A 22,591-nucleotide genomic window follows, 5' to 3' on the forward strand; every position below is an offset into this window, starting at 1 on the left:
AAGTTCTTTCCGGTTTTACCTAACATTTTTTTATTAAAGGTTTTTAAATCCTTTTAGAATTTAGAAGTATAATTTACATTTCTAATTTGTTTTCGAATATGCTGGAAATAAAAGAATGCAGTTTAGCAAATGCATGCTTTATCAATATCCGAATCCGAACGCACGCTTATCAGTCAAAAACATTGCCACAGAATATGACATATGTCAAAGTTGTCAAAGTGTCGCCATCTTGTCGCATATGTCATAATGTCAGGACTGTAATGACTGTATCCTGTTTTATTTATTCTGGTTTTCTTTTATGTTAATTTCTGAATATTTTATTTTCGTAGCGAATTTTTACAAAACATAAGATTGACTGGTAAAAGTATTGGACGCACTACTATAAGTATTTTTATGAATTTCATTAATTGAACCAAATTCAATTTAATTTTATTCGTGAGCCTTCGTTCCTTGGACCGTATTATTTTACGCGTAGGTATAGTTGCCGTTCCAGACAGAAGTAGCACGAAGACAGGATGTCCACAGAGCCGGTTTTTGTGAAAGTGGAGTGTGAGTTGGATACGCAAGAATGTCATATGAAAAAAGAGGCGAAGTCGAGTTCTGAGGAGCCCCAACCCATTAACCAAGAATTTTCAAATGGTAAGTCTACTTCTCTATAAATAATACAGCAAACATTGTAGCATTGCGCTGTTAAGAGGTCAGTCATTTATACTTACATAAGAATCCTTAAAAAAAAGCTCTGCTAATTACACAAGAGCTCATCAGTAAATTTTAAGTCATACATTATTTATTTGCGCGATCATTTGTCGAATTCCAGTGCAGTGTGCAATACAATACAATACTACCAAAATTTGGATATGTAAATATTGTAAATTAATATTGCTTTTACCAATAGATGTATGATTCCAATTCGGATTACGAATTAAAATACATTAATGATATGTGTAATGAGTTATCTAAGTTCTTGTTAATGTTTCACATTTTGATGCTTTAGTTTTATACCAATTTATTTTATTTACTTACCGCTCATGTATGGTGGTGGTAACATGGGGTGGGCAGAAATAAGAAATGTACCGGATTGATGTATGCAAGTAGGAGAACATTATTGAAATTTTGTGATTAGACTATCTGAAGAATTGGCTTAATTGTGTTGGGGTTAGACATATTTACATGCTCCCTGAATGACTTCACAAAGGCCACTGTGTTAATATTAAGTTGAGTTTTAAGTTAAGTTTTATTTATATTGGCAATAACTCAGATTATTGGTTTGTTGCTTATCTATCGCATTAGGTAAAACCTGTAATGATAGATTTAAGTTTTAATTACTAAAAAAAAAAATTCAAGCATAATTATAACAGTATTGATCAAGTAAAATCTGAATTTTAAGCTTACAATTATCTTTCAGCACATGTCAAGGTGGAACCGTCATATCTAAATGAAGAGGCTCAAGGAGTGGAGTGTGACTGGGACAGCAACATGGCAACCTGCAATGGGAAGAAAGAGAAGGAGTTAGGTCCCAAAGTGCCTGGGCCCAGTGACGCAGACTGTTTGTATTATGGTAAGTTTCATTTTTACCTGGATATAATATAATTTGAACTTTCTATCAAAAGAAAAGTATTATAATTATTATATGTGAATGCACAGGCCGCTTAAAGCTCATATTCATTTAACTGTAAATTTTTTGAGGATGGATCATTGTTGTCTACTATACTTAACACAATACCAACTGGCGACTGAGATCATAATGCTATTTATTATTATTATAGCCTTTTCTTCCATATCCATTTTTAGTTTAGCTATGTATTTTTGAACTAGTTGTTTTATTTATTTATATGGATCCCTCTCTGGGTGAAGGCCTCCACCAGTTTTTTCCATCTTTCTCTGTCTTCTCCTGTCTCCATCCACTGTTTACCGGCTATTTGGGTAATGTCTTCAGACCAGCGTTTCTTCGGCCTGCCGGGGGGGCGTTTTCCGTGTGGTCCCTTCCATTTTGTGGTTTGTATGGTCCATCTTTTCGTCATGCATGCTACATGGCCAGCCCAGTTCCACTTAAGCTTGAGAGCGTCGGTTACCTTGGTTTTTTCTCTGATTCTTGTGTGTCTTACTTTGTATATTTTCCGCAGCCCTGTCATACTTCTCTCCATAGCTCTCTGCGTAGTTCTTATTTTCTCCTTCACTTTGTTGGTATACCATGTTTGTGAGCCATAGACTAGACATGGCAGGAGACAGGTGTCACTCACCACTTTTTTTAATGTTATGCTGTAGTCTCCCTTCATAACTTCTTTCAGAGACCAGTACTTCTTCCAGGTTATAGTTGATCTTCTGTTAACCTCTTCTTCGTTGCTGGTTTTCGAAAATGATACCTGTTTGCCATATATAGTTATTAACATACTCTATTGTCTCGTTACCAATGATTATAGGCTTTTCATAACTGTTGGTCATCACTTTTGTTTTATTAGTGTTCATTTCCAGTCCTACTTTGCTGCTTTGTTCAGTTAGTGTTCTCATCATGGTTTCTAGGCTTGTGGCAGTTTCTGAAAATAGCACTATTTCGTCAGCGAATCTTAGATGACTTAGGTATTGATCATTTATCCTTATTCCATTCTTTTCCCAGCCGAGCTTCCGGAAGACTCCTTCTAGCACTGCTATAAAGAGCTCAGGAGAGAGTGGGTCACCTTGCCGCACACCCTGTTCTATTTTTATTGCTTGTCCTCTTCTGTCTAACTTTACTCTGCTGGTGTTGTTTTTATATATGTTCTTAAATATGTTAATATATTTTGTGTTAATCTGAGCTAGTTGTAGAGCTTCCCATATTAACCAACCAATATTAGTTAAGTTTACGTGCTGACGCGATCGCTTGGACAGGTCTCCACGGAAGACCAGCGTCAAGATACCTGAAAGGTAACTTGTCATCAAGCTGAGGGGAGACCTATTCAGTGACGTTTATGTTTTAACTTATAAAAGTGTTGTATTAATTTTAAGCAATACTGTAAGCGTCCTGAATAAATTTATTTTCTTCTTCTTCTTCTTCTTCTCATATAGCGTTATGACTGATAGTGTCGAAAGCCTTGCTGTAATCTATGAAGCCTATATATTATAGTGGTTTGTTATACTCTTTATACTTTTCAAGTACTTGCTCCAATGTATGTATATGATCAACAGTGCTATATCCGTAGCGAAAGCCTGCTTGTTCTACAGCTTGGGCATTGTCGATGACTTGTGTTATTCGCTTGAGAATGATTGATGTAAAGAGTTTGTGTGTACTCGCTAGAAGGCTAATTGGTCTGTAGTTTTCTATGTTTAGTGGATCTCCTTATTATCCCATATCCTATTTACCCTTGTTAAGACCAACCAAGAGTGAAACAGATGGCATTATGATGTGACTCGGCAAGTATACATCATCCTGACTGCATCTGACTGCTAAATAAAGGAGTGCAATGTTTTGGAGTATGGATATATATTATTATTAATGCATTGTACTGGACTAACTACCGAAAATTAAATGATGTTGCTTGCTACTACTATTACCACTGCACGCACCAGCGTGTACGCAGCACGCACATGACCAGCACGCATTTACCAAATCAAGAGAAATTTCAATGTTTCATCAAAATAGATAATAACTTTCATTCAATTATTTTTCAGTACATGTTAAAGAGGAACCAGGGCCGATAGTTATCAAAGAGGAGGAAGAGTCTCACAGCAGCGACCTCAATCGGGCAGCCGAGAGTGAAGAGTGTGACTACATGAACCCCAAAGTTGAGGATGGGGTAGTGCTGCGCCCAAAGTTGCTGCAGCATCCTAATGGGTCAGCGTTTCAAGGTCTGTATTTTTTTTAGGTTAGGTTTTTTTATCTAGTTAAAATAAATGTTGTGCCACCCTAAGGAATGTTGTATTATGATCGCACAACTTTATTTAGTTAATATGGTATTAGGACCGGTCGAGTTGGAGATTGCTCCACCGACAAGAGCACAGCTCTTAAGCCTCTTAAATATATAGGAGAAGCAAAATAAATTAGTCTTACCCCCCAAAGAAAACTTTACTTACCAGACGCTGGCCCCTAAAGTGTCATCAACTGGTTTGTTCTGAATTAAGCTCTTATTTAATAAATATTTCCTATTATAATATAATAATATATGTCGTGCGTAGACAACATAAAATCGCATTTTATGCTCTAGAGCATAAAAGTAAAATTGTCTTCTAAGACTAAGGTAATCGGTCTCAAAAGCCAAACAGTTAAAACATATTGCACAATTTTACTGAGCAATAAAATTGTGTAGATGACAAAACTTGTTAAGTATATTATTTTATTTTTGCTACAATTTATTAGAAATCCGTATTTTCTGTCATTAAATTTAGTAAATCACATAAAATAGGAGTCGATTATCGTTCAAAAATGCTCCGAAATGTTTGACTTGGCAGAAAAACAAGCGTCTGAAACTCTGATCACATGTTGAAAATTAAAAAAAAAATTAAAAAGTTATAGTTGGCGGGAATTGGTTATGTATTATGTTCTTTCGCTTTACGATAATTTCGTGGTGTAAATTGCCGTGAAAATGTGTTTTATTTTCCTCGCAATCGAAGTGAAAAGCAGAGTGTACAACAAGGGCATAAATGTCCATTTTTACCCTCGTCTACTATTTTGGTCTTCGTTTCGCTCAGACCAAAAAATTGCCTCAGGTAAAAATGGGTCACTTTATGCCCTTGTTGTACAATCTACTATTTCGTTGCATACTTTAATGTTCATACCAAGTTTCATGTTGTTTTAAAATGAGAGCATAAGATCCATGTATGGTGGGTAACACTTGCAGCATTGTAAACCAAAAACATTTATTATATTACAGTGGCACAGATAAAAACAGAGAAGCTTCCATCACAAGGTTGGAGCTGCTCGGTGCGGCTGGAGCGCGTGGAGGTGGACGCTGCGCGGCGCACCTGTAGCGTCGGGCGCCGCACCTACGCGCTGCACCGACCAACCTTCTTCTGCGACTTCTGCGGATCCTCATTCCATGCCAAACAGCTCCTCGTAGACCACGAAAAAACAGAACACGGTGCTAAGAATTTCATGTGCAACAAATGTGAATTTACGACTGTCAATAGGACGGTTATGAAGGCTCATATACGTAAACACAACGCGACCCGACTGTTCCGTTGTGGTATCTGTAGCTACTCGAGCTTATTGAGAACAGCCGTGCGCCGTCATCGAAAAACGCATAGTGTAGAATCTTTCAAGTGCAGGTACTGCGACTTCACATGTAGTAATAAAAATTATTTAAGACTTCACGAGAAAACGCACACTGGTGAAAAGCCGACTCTTAGATGTGATCACTGTGATTTTAGTTCCGTTTTAAAACCTAACTTGGAAAGACACATGTTGTTGCACATGGGTATTAAACCGTTTAAGTGTAGCAATTGCGATTTCGCGTGTAGTTCTAAATCAGATTTACGAATTCATCAGAGAATCCACACGGGGGAGAGGCCGTTTAAATGTAACCTCTGTAATTTTTCAACCGCTACGAACACGAGCTTACGTTATCATCTAATGCGACACACCGGCGACATGCCTTATAAATGTCACCACTGTGACTACAAATGTTGTAAGATACAAAGGTTAAAAAGGCATCTGGCGACGCACACTGATTTAAAGCCTTTCAAATGCAGCCAATGCGATTACGAGTGCAATCAGAAAGCAAACTTAATAAGACACCAGGTGAAACACACCGGTGGAAAGCCTTACAAATGTAGTCAATGTGACTACACAGCCCGGTATCATAGCAGTGTAATGAGACATCTAAAAACAGTGCATAATGGTGAAAACTGTGTAGTCCTTAAATTGGACTTAAAAAATCATGAGACCAATGATACTGGTAATAAACCTGGTACTGGTGATAAACCTTTTAAATGTAGCCACTGTGCACACTCTTCCCAACGGAAGTCTAACTTGCGAAGACATCTACGAAGGTGCCACAATGAGAAACTTGAGAAGTTATATAAATGTACCGATTGCGAATACACTACTGATTTTCCGCATAACCTAGATCTACACCGGCTGGTTCACGCAGGAGATAAGCTTGATAAAGTTAAGCCATTATACAGGTGTAGTACGGAAGCAGATATGCAAGTACACATCATGACACATACGGATGAAAAGCCTCTAAAATGTAGCTACTGTGACTACTCATGCCGTCTGAAGAATGTTCTGCGAAAACATTTGGTGAAACATGGAGAAAAGCCTTTTACATGCAAATTGTGTGACTTCAAATGTGATTCGTCGGCAATCTTGCAAAGTCATAAAGTCGTGCACGCTGGTGAAAAGCGACATAAATGTAGCGATTGCGATTATGCGTGTACTCGCTTATCATTACTAATATCACACAAAGTAGTGCACAGTGGGGAGAAGTCATATGCATGCAATATCTGCAATTACAAGACTGTTCGGAAATCAAGCTTAAACCGGCACCTGACATCACACACTGATTATAAGCCTTTCAAATGTAGTTATTGTGATCACTCTTGCAGGTATCCATATTTGCTACGACGACACGAGGCGGTGCATGAAAAGGAAACCATTAATGTAGCTAGTGTAGCTCTAAGTGATGAAACAATTTTAAGCCACCGAGGGTCGGTTTCGGAACAGCAAGAGATAGTTGTGAAACAGGAAAACGTATGAGCTGTGATCCCTTAAGGCCGTGGTCGTCACATTGTATGAGAAGATAGAAGAATCTCTAAGGAACCTGTGTTCTTACGCAGTGGATGGCGTCATTCGAAAACCTTTGACAAATAATATTGCCCTCATTTTCATAGTGTACTACTAATAGTAATTATTAGAAAGATGTGTATGTATGTGTGTGTATGCGTGCGTGCGTGCTTTTCGCAGGACGACCAAATGTCGATGGCCGAAGAACCTACAATCTCAAACACTATTGGGATATATATTACTGGACCCAAGAAGTAATTTAACGATTTTTTTATACACATTTATAAGTCTCTTAACTCCAATTCTTGTTGTAGTGCTTCATGGCTTATGGGAAAATAAACTGATAAGTTTTCAAATAATGTTTATTTAGACTTATTGAAATATATTAAATATATATTTTAAATATGTTACTTTTCAAGGTGTTTTAATTACGTCTCAATTGGGCATCATGTTTCATAATAAAGTACTGAAAAGACTGAAATAGATAGTGACCAAGCTCTCCAGTGGCCGAAGCCAGAATCGAAACGGCGTCTTAAGGGTTATTCCCACTAGTTACCAGCAAGTTCTTAACAATGGTAACTACTGGGAATTTTTTTCCCACCATTTACCACTGGTAACCACTGGGAAAAATAATTCCCAGTAGTTACCACCAACTCGGTTTGACTCTCTCATACAAATATCAACATCCGGCCTGCCAAAATGTATGCCTAAACCAATTTTTTGAAATTAATGTATGCTTTAATAAATTATTATAAATTGATTAGTGTTTCATTTTAGTAAAATGCCTTGAAAATTATCAAAAATACTAAAGCATAAACTGTTTAATTACCTAATAAAATCACTTGAAAAATAATCTAAATGGATGCTTAAATTTATCCTTACATTCACATTTTAGTTTTTTCACTTGTACCGGTTTAACTGTTTTAATATTTTTGATCACTTTTCAGGCAGTTTACTGAAACACTAATCGACTTCTAAGTATGTATTAAAGCACTCTATATTTATACTATACTATTAATTCTGTATTTATTAGTATTGAAAATTAACAACATTTTGGTGGTAACTACTGGGAAAAAAATCCCACCTTTTACCAGTGGTAACTACTGGGAATAAAAATTCCCAGTAGTTACCACCAAACTGAGTTGGTGGTAACTACTGGGAATCATTTTTCCTAGTAGTTACCAGTGGTAAAAGGTGGGAAAAAAATTCCCAGTAGTTACCACTGGTAAGAACTTGGTGGTAACTAGTGGGAATAACCCCGTCTTAAGCTTACGTGGCTAACGCCAGTATGATGGATTGATAATATGATATATAATCGTTTTGTACACATATTTAATTACACAAACGGGTCTACCGCGATATAATTTCATTGTTTTTACCTTAAGTCTACCCCGAACATTTTTATTAACTAATTTCGGGTAGTTTAGTGGTGTTTTATTTATATCTCCGTTGACATTTGCTGGGACGTCAGTCTTTCCGTGACCACAGCTGGTGCAACTCAGCTGAAACGTCGGAATTTAAGGTAAAAACAATCAAATTATATCGCGGTAGAACCGTTTGTGTAATTAAATATCCCATCAAAAACATTACATGTAAAAAGATGCAAGTCTCGCAATGCAATTCTTCTACTACAAAAAAGTTTTGCGATGTTATGTGAAACCAAGTCGGTTATTTTAGTCAGTGCCAGGGGGTGTTAAACCGTATCAATAAGATATCTTTAATTTTTAATACGTATAATGACTTGGCCATCGCACGGCTGCATAATGACACAAGGATCATCGTCAACTAACAAAGCTAGCGCGCTAATCGCATGCAGTTTGAGCATTATACATATTTACGATTACGGTACGAGTAAAGCATTATGTGCGAAGTTAAGTTACTACTACTTTAAAATTTGAAGCTTGTGGGTATGCTAGAAGTACCTTAGAATTATGATGATCGTGAGTGAGCGAGCGAGTAAGTGTGTCAGTGTCGAAACTAAGGAACTTTGACGTACAATAATTCTTAAACTACAAGTTCAAATTGAATGTTTTTGAGAATATATCTAAATCATGTTAAGCCCTATATGTCACTGAAAATTCAGGGTTCTAGTTTTAGCCAGCACAAAATTACAGGACGTCGAAAATCGCCTGAATCGCTTCGGGAAAAGGATGGTACGGCCGTGCGTCTTTGTTCTGCTCGACTTGGCGGGGGCACTGCCGTGCCCCCAGATATGATATATAATGTTTTTTCCTTAGTTGTATAATTTATATATAAGTATGTATATGTAGTTGTGTTAAGACTACTTAAAAACAGAAATGAAAAACCCTGCTAATATTATAAATGCGAAAGTGACTGTCTGTCTGTTACCCACGCTTAAACCCCTAAACCGACTTAGATGAAATCTGGTATGGAGGTAGTTTGAGCTCCGGGAAAGGACATAGGATAGTTTTTACCAATCATCATCATCATTCCACGCAGCTCGCAGACGAAGTCGCCGGCAGAAGCTATTATTTATTTAAAATAATTTGATTTATTCTGTAGTTGAAAAAAATATATATTTGTATGCAGGTTTCGCAGATTTTAACGAACCCTATACATTTTATGGTATTTTATAAACAACTCTTACCTGTGTGTGTATTATTTATATACCCTCTACGATTACTCTCACTCCTCCAATCAATTAAAAAGTTAGGGCAGTTCTTCTCCTCCAATATCGTCGATGCATGAAAATAGACTCAAAAGATATGAAAGCAAATAGGGCCAAGTGTTTAACACTGTTGTAAGTTACAAGATTTGAGAACGAGAAACTAAAACACTCAGCAAATTTTACAGATGTTGTATTTATATTCTCTTTATTTATTTTTCGTCTTAAGTTAGGTTTGTTATAATATGAATATAAAAGTAAAATATAAAACACTTACAAAACAATAAAAAATACATATAAACACATTATAAAAAACCTAACCTAGGGTGCCGCCGGCAGCGGGGCTTGGCCCAAGCTGCCGGTGGTCAGGGCCGCAGAGTGAGGAACCGACGTACGCGCCGTGTCCAAAATTACCGCCTTCTGCATCTGACCCTTGATCCAACCACCCAGCGAGAGTCTCTCTAGGTGATGGTCGAGACTCTTTGCTATGAGACCGTTCGCTGACACGACTATCGGAACAATGATCGTCGAGTCAACATCCCACATGGCGGTAATCTCATGAGCTAAGTCTAGGTACTTGCTGGACTTGTCCTTCTCGACCTTCACGAGATTCTCATCATGGGGGATGGTGACGTCGGCGAGCACGGCCCGGCGCTGCGATCGGTCTATCAGCACGATGTCAGGCTTATTGGCAACAATAGTCCTGTCAGTGATGATAGACCGATCCCAATAGAGCGTGGCACGACCATTTTCGAGAACTGGGGCAGGTGAGTACTTGTAGTACGGCACTTCACGGTCCACAAGGCCGTATAGAAGAGCAAGCTGCTGGTGAATAATTCTGGCTACGAGATTATGTCTGTGCAAGTACTCGCCGTTAGCAAGATGAGAACAACCGGAGATAATATGCCTGAGTGACTGTCCGGGACGGCGGCATGCCCGACAAATGTCGACCGTACCGTCCTTCAGGATATATCTCCGGTAGTTATTCGTCATGATAACTTCGTCCGCAATTGCACAGGCAAAACCCTCGGTTTCTCCGAAGAGGTCCCCGAATCGTAGCCAGTTCACCGACGCAGGTAGGTCTACATCGGGCCCCATGAGGGCCTTGTAGAACCGCCCGTGTAGCTGCTTATCCTTCCATACCGCCTTGCGGTCCTCGGTGCTTAGTACTACAGGTTTGCGCCAGTTCTCGTTCGCCAAGGAGAGCGGCGTGAGGCCCCTGTCAGCTGCCACCACATCACGATGCATCCCACACTCGTTGTTGAGGAAATAATTCCTGAGATTGTACACCTCACGGTTGTGGAGATTTTTGGCGTTTAGAAAGCCGCGACCTCCACATTTCCGTGGGATGTACAATCTCATAACAGACGAGCGTGGGTGCAGCATACGGTGTGTGGTGAGCAGCTGTCGGACCCTCCGATCCAAGGCATCCAGCTCGGTCTGAGTCCACCTTAGTATGCCAAAGGAGTATGTGAGTAGAGGCATTACCCAGGCGTTGAAGGCGCGCACTTTGTTGCCTCCAGACAAAATACTGTTAAGTACTTTTGTGAGCCGACTGAAAAAGCGCTCCTTCACCGACCGTCTAAAACCTTCTTCCTCAATACCCAACGACTGTGACATACCAAGGTATTTATAGGTTTCTGATTCAGAGATGGATCTGAGAGACATTGTCTCAGAAAGTTGTAAATTTGTTGAATTTACAATTTTCCCCCGCTGTACATGCATAACCGCACATTTATCGACACCAAACTCCATGTTGATGGCATTACTAAAGACTTCGGTGGTTTTCAGTAGCTCCAGCAAGTCTTGGCTATTTGGTGCAAATAATTTGAGGTCATCCATGTACAGAAGGTGAGAAATGACTTCACCCCCTCTCCGAAACCGGCAACCTAGTTCTAAATCCTTCAGCAAGGTACTGAGAGGATTCAGAGCTAGGCAGAACCACAGGGGACTCAGACTATCACCTTGAAATATTCCTCGCTCAATCCTTATAAAATCCTGCGGGCCAGGGCGTTCATCCCCGCCTCCTGGTTGACGAAGGACTGTGGTCCATTGCCTCATACACGCGCTTAGAAAGGCTCTTAAAGCTGTATCAACTTTATACAGTTCTAAGACCCTCTCCAGCCATGAGTGAGGCACCGAATCATAGGCCTTCTTGTGTATTTATATTATTGTTAGGGAACAATAAATAAATAATGTTATTATAAAATAAGTTACTATCAACATAATAATTTTAATATACGCTTTTATTACTGATTGTGTCACCTCCCGTCCTTGGCACGTGCATTGGTAGGTATATATTCCTCTTCGAGACTAATAAGTTCAAACTCGCAAATTTGGCTACGGTTTCACAGAGTTCCTTTGGCGACCTTTTGACTGCATCACTGTCATATTCAATCACGGAAATTTCAGCAAATTAATTCAATCTGGGTTTGTACTAAGTAACAATAAAATTCGGCATCTCGCTTTCGTAAAAACTACACCCTGCTAGCTACTTTAACACATGTATTTTTTTACATCTTTTGGAAGAGTTGTTTCAGTGCACGAATAATTACATAATCAACTAAAGACGACTTTTATTAACGTGCAATGTATTCAGGTGTCTTTGTAAAGCGTATTTATGCAGAGTTTCATAATTACAATGGTCACATTTTAACAGCTGCGCCTCCGTGTGTATAGTTTGATGTTTTCGTAAATCAACATTACGACAACACTTGTAGTCGCAGTGGTTACATTGAAACAATTTGCTCCCAGCGTGTCTCTTCTGGTGCTTGAGTAAGTCTGATTTTTGGCGTACCGCGTAATCACATTCGCTGCATTTGAAAGGCTTGTCATCTGAATGTGTCGTCTGGTGTTTTCGCAAATCTGATTTACTCCTGCACTTGTAGTCGCAGTTCTTGCACTCGAATGGTTTCTGCCCAGTGTGTATCATCTCATGAGTCTGTAGAGTGTGTTTATGCCTGGATATAAAATCGCAGTAGCTACATGCAAATCTCTTCTCTCCAGTGTGTATCATTTGGTGGATTCGCAGGCTTGCTTTTTGATAGGACTTGAAATCGCAGTGTTTACATTCAAATGGTTTTTCACTGGCGTGTAGTACCTGGTGTCTTTGTAAGCTATCTTTTCGGGTACTTTTGTAATCACATTCACTGCACTGATAAGGCTTATCCCCTGTGTGTGCCCTCTCATGGATGAGTAAGCTTCCTTTCCGATTGCACTGATAATCGCAATTGCTACATCTGAAGGGTTTTTCTCCAGTGTGAGTCATCTCGTGCTTTTTTACATCTGATTTTCTTAGACACGAAAAATCACAATAACTACACTTAAAACTCTTTTTACGGGTGTGTACGTTTTGATGACGTTTTAAATATATTTTATTAGGAGTAGAGTAACTGCAGAGATTGCAGTTGTGGAGTATTGTTGTAGTGTGCGAAGTGTTTAAATGTGTCGTTAAACTCTTCATGTTGTCTGTTGTGTAGTCACATTGAGTGCACATGTAATTTTGAAGACTATGCTCTATTTCAAGTAAATCTGGCTTGTTAGAGCAGTTCCCATCTGGCGCCATTTCCTCTGCTTTGGTCTGCATCTCTGCAAAATGATGTTTGGTCCATTAATGTGGCATACATAGCAATAAAATCAAGCGTGTTGTTTCTTATGCATACAGATGTGCATGTTGCGGAATGTTCAAAAAAATTAGAAAATTTCTCAGAAATTTCAGGAAAATGTCATAGGGAATTGAGGAAACTCTCATTGTGGAGACGGAAAATTATGATCCTCATACAAAAAGATGTGGAAATTTCGTAGTCATGGAAACATTCCGACGGCACATAAGTTATGCAACATGTAAAAAAAGAGTTAAGAATTTTGAAAATTACATAGTTAATCATCATTCTTAGTGAAAAGAGGTATATTCCGTAAAACCTACCTCTTAGTTTAGAGGCAGCATAAGGCCGGTGAATTGATACAGGACTCAGCACAACCTCGTCCTTAACCTCATGTTTCTCATAAAGCTTATCCCATGCAGTTGTCTCAGTCGCACACATATTTTCACCGTCTTCTATCTCCTTTTTCACATGTAGACCAGGCTCTTCTACAAATGCACTGGCCCATGAGGCCTGACTAGTAGAAGGTTGAGAACTCTTATCACACAATGGCTCTACCTTCATTCTGGGCTCTGTTACATACCCTGTTCCTTCCACTTCATGGGTATAAGGGTTGGCCGCTGTGACTGCCTGGCTTGTAGATGGAGGACTGTCATCGCTAAAGGGCTCCACCTTCACAATTCCGGGCTTGGTTACAAACACTTCCTTATCCTCCTCGACTTGAGGATTGGCCCATGCTTTACTCATATGGTCCACGTTAAAGGGCTCTTCCTTTAACACTTCAGGCTCTGTCAAATATGCATTAATCTCTTGTGTTGCGTAAGAACTGGTCCATGCATTTGCGTCACTTGTATCAACATTTGCACTGCCCTCGCTAGGCTCCTGTTTCACAGTAACGAGGCTCGGATTTCTATTTACAGACAATTCTTTAGGCTCGGTCTTCACACTGGTTTCATCCAGTCCCATCTTTATGGATACTTTTTCTAATTCCATGTCAATGTGGTTAATGCCTGCAAAAAATAAATACTAATGTAGCCTGTGGTGTAGTTATCAGCAGAAATTGATCTACCTTAAACTCATTGTTAAGAGCACTTCCATGGCTTATTAAACGTAATTTCATAGACATTTGTGTTTATGATAACACTTTCACACTCTGTGCTATCAAACTTGCTGCAAAATTAGCTTGGACCGGCTCTAATTGGTCTCTTCTAGGTTTAGCAAAACATCCAGTTTCAGTCAGACATTAATCATAACATTGCTTTCTCACCAAAGTAACATAAGTATACAAAATACATTTCAGCTGAACTCGAGAGAAGTTTTAGGAAGAATTGTAACATCCACAGGTAAAAAAGTGGATATTACTGACTTCGCTTTTATATAATACAATTCTAATTATTATAATTATAGCCTTTTATTTCCACAAATTTTTACATTTTTCATTACAAATTACTTAAAGATTATTCTTTTAATTTTTTGTGGTCCCTGTTAGGGTAAAATATAATTCTAATAGTATCATTTTATTCAGGTGTAAAAAAAATTAGGGGCAAGTCGTCAATTTATAGCTTCTGATCAAAAACGCATGCTTCGTCAGGTGGACACAAAAACAAATCAGTTACAGGCTACATAATTAAGTCACACATTTAGTCTTGTTTATCAGAATTGCACTTCCTCACCCAGATATCGATCAATAGAGTAGTTAAACAATTTACTCCATAAAGTACGTACCTATAAATTAGATATCGAAAACGAGTGACTATTGACTGTGTATTTGATTTGCCAAAACCCCGAACTAAATATATGCCACTAGCGAAGCGTTGATCCTTGGTACCGCCATCCTTACGGCACACAAAGGCTATATTAATTAGTCACAATTGTGTAAATCATTGACCCTAAACCCTAACAACGATGTACTATTGATTATTGAATTTATTTTTATTGATTACAAATAAACATAACCTCTAAATTGTGACAGCAACGGCACGTTCGGAAACGTTGTGTACGTTTTAACCATAGAGGTACAATAATATAATATATAATAGAGATGAAACGGGGGAGGGGCCAAATGACCGAACGAGATACATTTATAGAACTTTCAGTAGGAGTAGCAGAGAAAGCGATATTATTGCTTGTCCTTGTCACAGTCTCACTTTTTTTTGTTCCCCACCATAAATTTAGTACGGTCTATGGTGGGCAACAAATAACCCGACCGAATTACGTAGATTGTTTTTGGTGTATTGTCAGGAATGTTAAAACGTGTTTTTAATATTGTCGCATTGCGTATGTTTTGTCCCTCACGGAGGCACGCGTATACCACTTCTATAGGATGCTACCTTCTATGGTTTTAATTGTTTTCTAAAGGCCAGTCCAGGCGGGACAATCAAATTGTCAATTGGATCAAAAATCATATTGACCTCAATCTCGGTTGATACCCACCATAAATCATCATTGATTTACTCCGGTTTGAATAACAAACGCCGGTTTACGTATTATTTCAATTATAAACCTTGTTTTTTTTTTCAGAACATTTAGTCAAATTGGGTTGTATCATATGGTTAAAATTAAAATAACAAAATGCATACGAAATTAGAATGAATTTTATTTTACTGCTAAAATTTTCTCAATCTTATCGACTTCGAGACGAAAGGACCCGTGGTCGTCAAACAGCTTCTGAGCGCCGAAGCTGGCGTACAGCGCCAACGACGCTGTGTTCACAGGGTGCACGTGGAAGTCTACGTGATCGATACCTTCTTCCTCGGCTTTCTGGAATAGGGGAAACTTTGGTAAATAATATACTACTACATATATTAATACTACAACATTCTATATTTTTTCCGATCGGTATAGAAATAAGGGAGTTTTGAGGTAACAAACATACAATCGAATTGATAACCTCCTTTTCTGATATGATTCGCCTAATAAAGCGTCGACGTCTAGTCAGCGCTATGGAGATTATGGAAAACGGTGTCGCTGCGCAAATGCACCAAAGTTGCGTCTAGCAGCAGCTATAAAAGTTGACTAGACGTCGACGCCAGGGAAACGCTAGAGTGGGATACCTCTAAAACTTACACGACAAAATTCCACAATAAGTTGCTTAGCCAAGCCACAGCGCCGTGCCTCAGGCCGTACGTACAAGCTCTGCATGTCGAGGCTCTGTTCCCAGTTGTACAATCTGGTGCCAACGGCTGTGCCCACCGCAATACCCGCTCGCCATGCTATTAGCGCGAAGAACCATGGCGGGGAGCTGTTGAAACCGTCTTCTATAAAATCTGTAAAGGAACCAGAACCACTTAAAGTGACTTAGAATAGATATAGATTAAGAAAAAAGTATTCGCAGCAATCACAAAACATGTAGTACCTATCAACCATCATGTACAGACAACAATAGCAGAAAAAAAAACAACATTACGTGTGTATCACGAAATGGACCCAATTCAGCACAATGATATAGGCTTGTGCCTGCTCGGTCACTACAGAGAGCGCTCCGCTCTCGGTCAATCGGTGAAACGAACTAGTTCGGTCTTTTAGTTCCTTTAGTTCAGTTCGGTCTTTGAGAGCTAGGAATGTATGAATCGATTTTACCTTAGTTTTTGTTCTAAATTTTTGGCAACTGAATTACGAGTCAAATTGTACGTTAATATATATGACGGTTAAACATCAAAAAGCTAGACACAATAAAATAAAATAAAAAATATAGAAAATGTATTTCCTTTTTTTTCATACTTTTCAGGTTAGGACTGTTTGTCACTCTTTTATCTCGTTCGCTCTCGTGCCAACGTCATTGGTGAACCATTTCGTTCAGTCTATTTTCTGTTTCACTCATGTCAAGCGCTCATCAATCCCACTGAACTAAAGGACCTAAAGACCGATTAAGAGCGTGCTAAAAGATTTAGTTCCTTTCGGTCCTTGACGGGATTTCATTCTTAACAGTTCTTAGTTCATGACCGACACAAGCCTACCATGATAGCGCGCTGGGTTTTCGTCAAGCCCATTGCGTGATGCCATAACAGATAACACATCTATTTTCGATTTAAATAGATTAAAACACCTACCTTTTTCATTAAGATGTAGACCGTACAAAGTTTCTCGTATTTCTGATATTTCCTGAAAAATAAGAATGTGTTAATGAATAAAAATTCAACTGTAGTAGGTAGGTAGGTACATAGTGGATATTAATGAAACTACCTACATAAATAGTAATTAACTCGTGAAAAACTACTGCTAGCAAATAACAATTAAGTATAACATAAAAATAGCAACACAAGTTTCATAGATATCAAACTCACTCGTATCATCATGCTAAACTCTGCCATATCCTCTTGCCGCGCCAGAAGAATTGAAATATCTTTATTCATGCGCATTTTGCTGTAAAAAAACGTTGTATTAACCGATTAAACGATTAAAAATATTAGCGAATTACACTAGTTTTAAATCGAAAACTCGGTTACTTTCGTATAGGACAAACGGATGCTGTTTAGTGTTTAGCAAAAATGTGTCAAACCACATTCATTTCGCAATAAAATATCAACTTTAAGCGTCAATTTTTTGAGTTTACATCTTATTGCAAAAAAAAACATACAATCGAATTGATAACCTCCTCCTTTTGAGATTTGGAAGTCGGTTAAACTGAATGTGGGGTTCACACATTATTGCATATCAGCATCCTTAACAATCTAGGAAATCGTTAACAGCTCCTTTTTTCTTGTCTAACCAACCTACGATAAGTGGTAAACCTATAAATGTGTACCTTGCGGCAATTTCACGAACCGTCTTGGGACTTATTCGCATGACGTAGGTCCCGTCCAAGTCATCACTGATGTCAGGTTTAAATTGCGAGAAGAAAGCAGCTGCAGGATCGCTTGCGGGATGCGTCCAGTTCAACTGTGCGTTTTCTTTGATTGCCACCTTAAAACGAATCATTATTAAAGCCTATGCACACCGGATGCATGTGCCTAGACGTGCACGTCCGCGTTGTAATATAGAGATCCTTATGAGAGACGGCACACCGCTTGTGTGACGTGTGCGAGCTCCAAGCGCACGCGCTCGTGCACGTCTACGCACACGCAGCCGGTGAGCTCTGGCCTTATATATGCGTTGCTGACTTTTCTTGGTTTAAATCTAACGCCGGCTCACTTTTATTGTGGTAGCTCTAGTTATACCAGCCGTCACCTTACCTCTAAACAGAAGAGTTCACTGAAAAATATCAAGAAAGTGGGTAGATGAGTAGATACCTGGCAAAGTCCTCGAAAGAGTTTGGTACCCACACCGCACCGCCGCGCACTCTGACGTACGCACAACATACGCAGCAGCAGCGCTCGCCCCGGCGGCGAGGGCCGCGGCCAATAATGGCGGTAGTATAGTGCGCAACCGACGATCTTGCCGTCTCTCTCTGCGACTAACACGTGAAACCATGGCGGGGATGTCTCGAACCCGTCTCTGGAGAAACCTGGTAAAAAAATAGAATATAATTATAGCTGGTCAAGCAAATCATGTCAGTAAAAAAGGCGCGAAATTCAAATTTTCTATGGGACGATATCCCTTCGCGCCTACATTTTTCAAATTTGCCGCCTTTTTCTACTGACAAGATCTGCTTGACCAAGTATATTTATCCTACCTCCGCTAGAACCACATCAGCAGCGCCATCTATCGCGCCACTCAAGTACTAATGTCACACGGACTCGTAGGACGTAGATTTTAAAACAGAAGTTGTTCCCGTGGACAATAGTTGGACAATAGTTCACAGCTTCTAGTAGGTACCTTCTGTACAGTCGAGTTGATAAATATGTATACATTTTTTCACCTTATTGCAATGGATTGAGGTGAAGAAATGTATACATATTTATGAACTTGACTTTAATGATGTGACGTTTAGCGTCGCAGTTAGGGTTGGAAAGAGGTAGGAAGGAAATGAAAGTTGGAAAGAGGTAGGAAGGAAATGAAAGTTTGGTTTAGAAAAGTTAGTTAATATTCGTTACAAAATGATTTTACCAGTTAACAGAAAAAAATAAGCTATAAAGCTATTTCTCGTAATACTGTCCGGAAAGACACATTTTGTCATTTGTTTGTGCACCTAGTTACTATCTTTATCTGTTCGCTATCTCTTTTATTTATATAGAGTAAATCAGTTCCAGATTGAGTGAATGTTTCAGGCCAATGGGGTTGGCAACTGTCAAAGGTTTGCCTAGATGGCGCCATCATAGCTTGCCCCTTTTTCTATGAGATTTGGCTTAAAGAGCTGGCATCCAGGGTATTAAAAAAACAAAATTTTGACACAATTCTAGGGATTGACGGGGCAAGCTATGATGGCGCCATCTGCTAAAAACTTCCACCGGCCAACCCCATTCGAACGTAATTCACTGAAATTAGAATTATATTATTTAGTTATCATGCGTCTCACTCGCGCCAATACACGTACGAACAAGTACGTGCGGAATGTATGCGCGAATGATAACGAAAGACATTATCCAACCAATCAAAATGTACGTTTGAATTGGCCTCAAGGTCGGTACCATACTTGAAAAGTTCAATGATTCAAAGACACAGTTCACTGATAATTCGTTCTTAAACCAACTCTATAACAACGAGATAAGGTTCTGAATGCTTTAGTAGGTATGCTTTCTATGTCAATGAATCATTATCACAGACACTTACGTTTAAGAGGAGGAAAATTGGCATCGGGGATTTCCTGTAACGATTAAGTAAAACAATAAGTTATTATGTAGGTATTTTAAAACCAACTTCTAACTGAAGGAAAACTTGTTATTAAAATAAACGCCCCTCCAATAGGTATGTTTATTTTGCGTCTAAATGGGTTAAGCACAAATTTTAGAAAAAGGTCACTTCTGTGGACAATACAAGTCAAGTTAACGACTCTGGTAGGTACGTATAAATATTCCGGTTTTCTTAGGTACTGGAATCTTAAGTACCTACGTACTGAAGAAATGTATCCCACCTAGCTCTAGATTTAGATTGCTTTAACTTTACGATGACTACAGGAAAGATGCGAACGAGTCAAGCATACTATAAAATGTGAATGACTCCAATGATCTATCGTTCTAGAACCAAAAGAGGACAAAAGATAAAGATAACTTGACATTATTTACCAGTTTAATAATGTCGTATATATCAGAGACATCGTCTGAACGAGCGTCGCGTACGATGACTTCACTACGTGCACTAGACACAGGTTTTTCTGCTTTTATCTCCATCAGATGTAGTCAGTGCCACATACACTGTGATAATGAGAAATGTATCACACAAACACTGTTCACACGTCCACCTTGCGCCTCCCAAGTTTTACAACTGTTAGATGTTAAGGCCTCTCTACATTATAACAACACACTCCATGGTCTAATAAAACATGGTCTTCTATTCCCAGAGTGACACGGGCCTACGTCACAATAACATTGCCACTTTATTTCAACATAACATGTTACATGGGTACATTATACCTATGGTTAATAAGTTAAAATATTTCTTTATAATATTATAATTTTCATTTATATGTATTTTATCTTAAATTTTACAATAACACGTCATTTTTAATTATTCGTTAGCAATATCTTCCGATTCACGAAAGAAATTTCAGACGTTCGGGTAATTCTGTTTACATTACTGGCAACACAGGATAGCGCTGTCACATTTGACAATTCGGATCTAGATAACTTCATGCCCTGACCGTTATCCTTGTCGAACGCGTGTTAATTGTTATTTCCTTCTCGCTCAGTGTCAGCAGTCGCAGTGTTTTCCAAACTTTTCACGTCGTAAGCTTGGTAATTAATGTGTAACTGTGAATTAGTTTTTCAAACGTTTGTCTTGTATAGATAAATAAAGTTTAATTTAATACATTAGATTGGTTTTATTTTACTATGTTTCTACATGAATAACTTAAAATTAATGCCGTTAAAATAATTTTCACCGTTGGTTAAAATTCTCCCACATTTTAAAGTTTGAGAACCTGTAAACAGCATGATGACGTAGGCCCGTGTCAGTTAGGTCATACGCGAATCTCGGAATAGAGTACCAGGCGGAGTATATTATTATACCATGACACACTCGACTTGTCAGTAGTAAAAGGCGCGAAATTCAAAATTTCTATCGGAAGTCAACTCTTCGCTCCTACATTTTTAGGATTCCGTACCCAAAGGGTAAAAACGGGACCCCATTACTAAGACTCCTCTGTCCGTCTGTCTGTCACCAGGCTGTATCTCATGAACCGTGATAGCTAGACAGTTGATATTTTCACAGATGATGTATTTCTGTTGCCGCTATAACAACAAATACTAAAAAGTACGGAACCCTCGGTGGGCGAGTCCGACTCGCACTTGACCGGTTTTTTAAATATGCCGTGTTCTTCTACTGACAAGGTTGCTGTGCCAGAGTATATAATACTATCATTAGTATCTGATTAAGAAAAAATAAATAGTTTCTAAAATGATCATTTTAATTTTTACAACATGATTTGCAAATTAAAATACCTAATAATAAAAAAAATATTACCAAACTTTTAATGAATATATTGTAATAGAAAGAAATCGAAATCAGCCTTAGAATGTGGTGGCTCAACAACTAAACAACGGTTCCAACGTGTCGGCTGCGATCCGAACATTCTATCTGTTGCTCCATTTCACTCTGTTGGGCCACTTGGGCCGATATCGTATACGTTAGGAGAGGCGTTTATTACGATACGAGTGCCGCTATGAAGCTCAAATGCGGTCACGTGCCGTCTTCCGCATTCATGAAATTTTCATATCCCTAAAAACGTGATATCTAAGGGCCGCCATACACGGACTGCTTTGAGCAGTCAGTGCCAACAGCTTCAAGCGGTCGCCGTTGGGTGATCTGCAGTTTCAATACAAAATCGTCATTCGCAATACACGAACCGCTCAAGCAGTTGAACTGCTTGGGGCGGTAGACTGCGCGGTGAAATATCATCTCTTATTATTCTTAATGTATACCTACTTCGATTATTTTTAAGCGTATTAGCATTTTATATTTTGTACTAGTTTTATATTAGGTATATAGTATTATTCCAAGCTTAACAACGTAACGACTTAATAAAACAATATGGCTAATACAGTGTACCAACACAAGATGATTGTAATATTAGTTGTAATGACAGTTATTGAAAGCCCGCCAAAAGTATACTTTTTAAGCGCATAGGGCTGATATATGTTATCTGTGACTCTTAGCTTTGCCTGTCAACTTGTGAAGGATTACCGCTAAAATGAGAAACCAGCTTTGTAAAACTAATATTAATTATAAACCTGTCAAGAAGAACATCGTCTTTATATTTGAAAGCAGTATATGAATCCCCAGAACGAGGCTCACAGGGTGGGCTATCAAGCGTAAGCGTCATACTAGAATTACTAGATCTGTGCTTGTGCCAGACAGACGGACACATCCCTAGCTATGTATTGTTTATCTGTAGGTACATAAACAGCATGCACTTGTCGCGGGTCATTTGGAGCCATGGTATAATAATATACTCCGCCTGGTACTCCATTCCCGTCTTTTCTAGGTCACCTAACTGACACGCGCCTACGTCATCATGCGACAGCGCTATATGATAATATGCGATAGCGCTATATATAGCGGCCATGTTGTTGTGACGTAGCCCCGTGTCACTCTGGGAATGGAAGACCATGTTTTATTAGACTATGTTTGGAG

The 22,591-nt window shown here is 38.8% G+C and overlaps 3 protein-coding genes across 4 annotated transcripts; 1 reads left to right on the top strand and 2 right to left on the bottom strand.

The window, feature by feature from the left end:
* The first annotated feature begins 268 nt into the window (after nucleotides 1-268).
* On the top strand, nucleotides 269-7,111 carry LOC134797810 (zinc finger protein 431-like). Of its 2 annotated transcripts, none has more exons than XM_063770174.1 (4): nucleotides 269-639; nucleotides 1,406-1,558; nucleotides 3,646-3,822; nucleotides 4,845-7,111. In XM_063770174.1, exons 1-4 carry the CDS (start codon nucleotides 516-518, stop codon nucleotides 6,668-6,670), a joined length of 2,280 nt encoding a protein of 759 aa, XP_063626244.1. In that variant the 5' UTR covers nucleotides 269-515; the 3' UTR covers nucleotides 6,671-7,111. The 2 variants fall into 2 exon arrangements, with proteins under 2 accessions (XP_063626244.1, XP_063626245.1); XM_063770175.1 differs by having other exon boundaries at nucleotides 1,406-1,546.
* Nucleotides 7,112-11,623: 4,512 nt separating this feature from the next.
* LOC134797811 (zinc finger protein 25-like) lies at nucleotides 11,624-14,728 on the bottom strand. Its single transcript, XM_063770176.1, has 3 exons — nucleotides 14,651-14,728; nucleotides 13,249-13,935; nucleotides 11,624-12,911 (listed from the first exon to the last, which is right to left on the bottom strand). The coding sequence occupies exons 2-3, from the start codon at nucleotides 13,916-13,918 to the stop codon at nucleotides 11,887-11,889; spliced, it is 1,695 nt and encodes a 564-aa protein (XP_063626246.1). The 5' UTR covers nucleotides 13,919-13,935; nucleotides 14,651-14,728; the 3' UTR covers nucleotides 11,624-11,886.
* A 777-nt stretch (nucleotides 14,729-15,505) lies between these two features.
* LOC134797311 (uncharacterized) lies at nucleotides 15,506-20,187 on the bottom strand. Its single transcript, XM_063769537.1, has 8 exons — nucleotides 20,026-20,187; nucleotides 19,574-19,607; nucleotides 18,154-18,368; nucleotides 17,670-17,827; nucleotides 17,209-17,287; nucleotides 16,975-17,026; nucleotides 15,992-16,191; nucleotides 15,506-15,685 (listed from the first exon to the last, which is right to left on the bottom strand). The coding sequence occupies exons 1-8, from the start codon at nucleotides 20,128-20,130 to the stop codon at nucleotides 15,521-15,523; spliced, it is 1,008 nt and encodes a 335-aa protein (XP_063625607.1). The 5' UTR covers nucleotides 20,131-20,187; the 3' UTR covers nucleotides 15,506-15,520.
* Nucleotides 20,188-22,591: the final 2,404 nt, after the last annotated feature.

Source organism: Cydia splendana, chromosome 15, assembly GCF_910591565.1.
Source record: "Cydia splendana chromosome 15, ilCydSple1.2, whole genome shotgun sequence".
Classification (NCBI taxonomy): Eukaryota; Metazoa; Arthropoda; class Insecta; order Lepidoptera; family Tortricidae; genus Cydia; species Cydia splendana.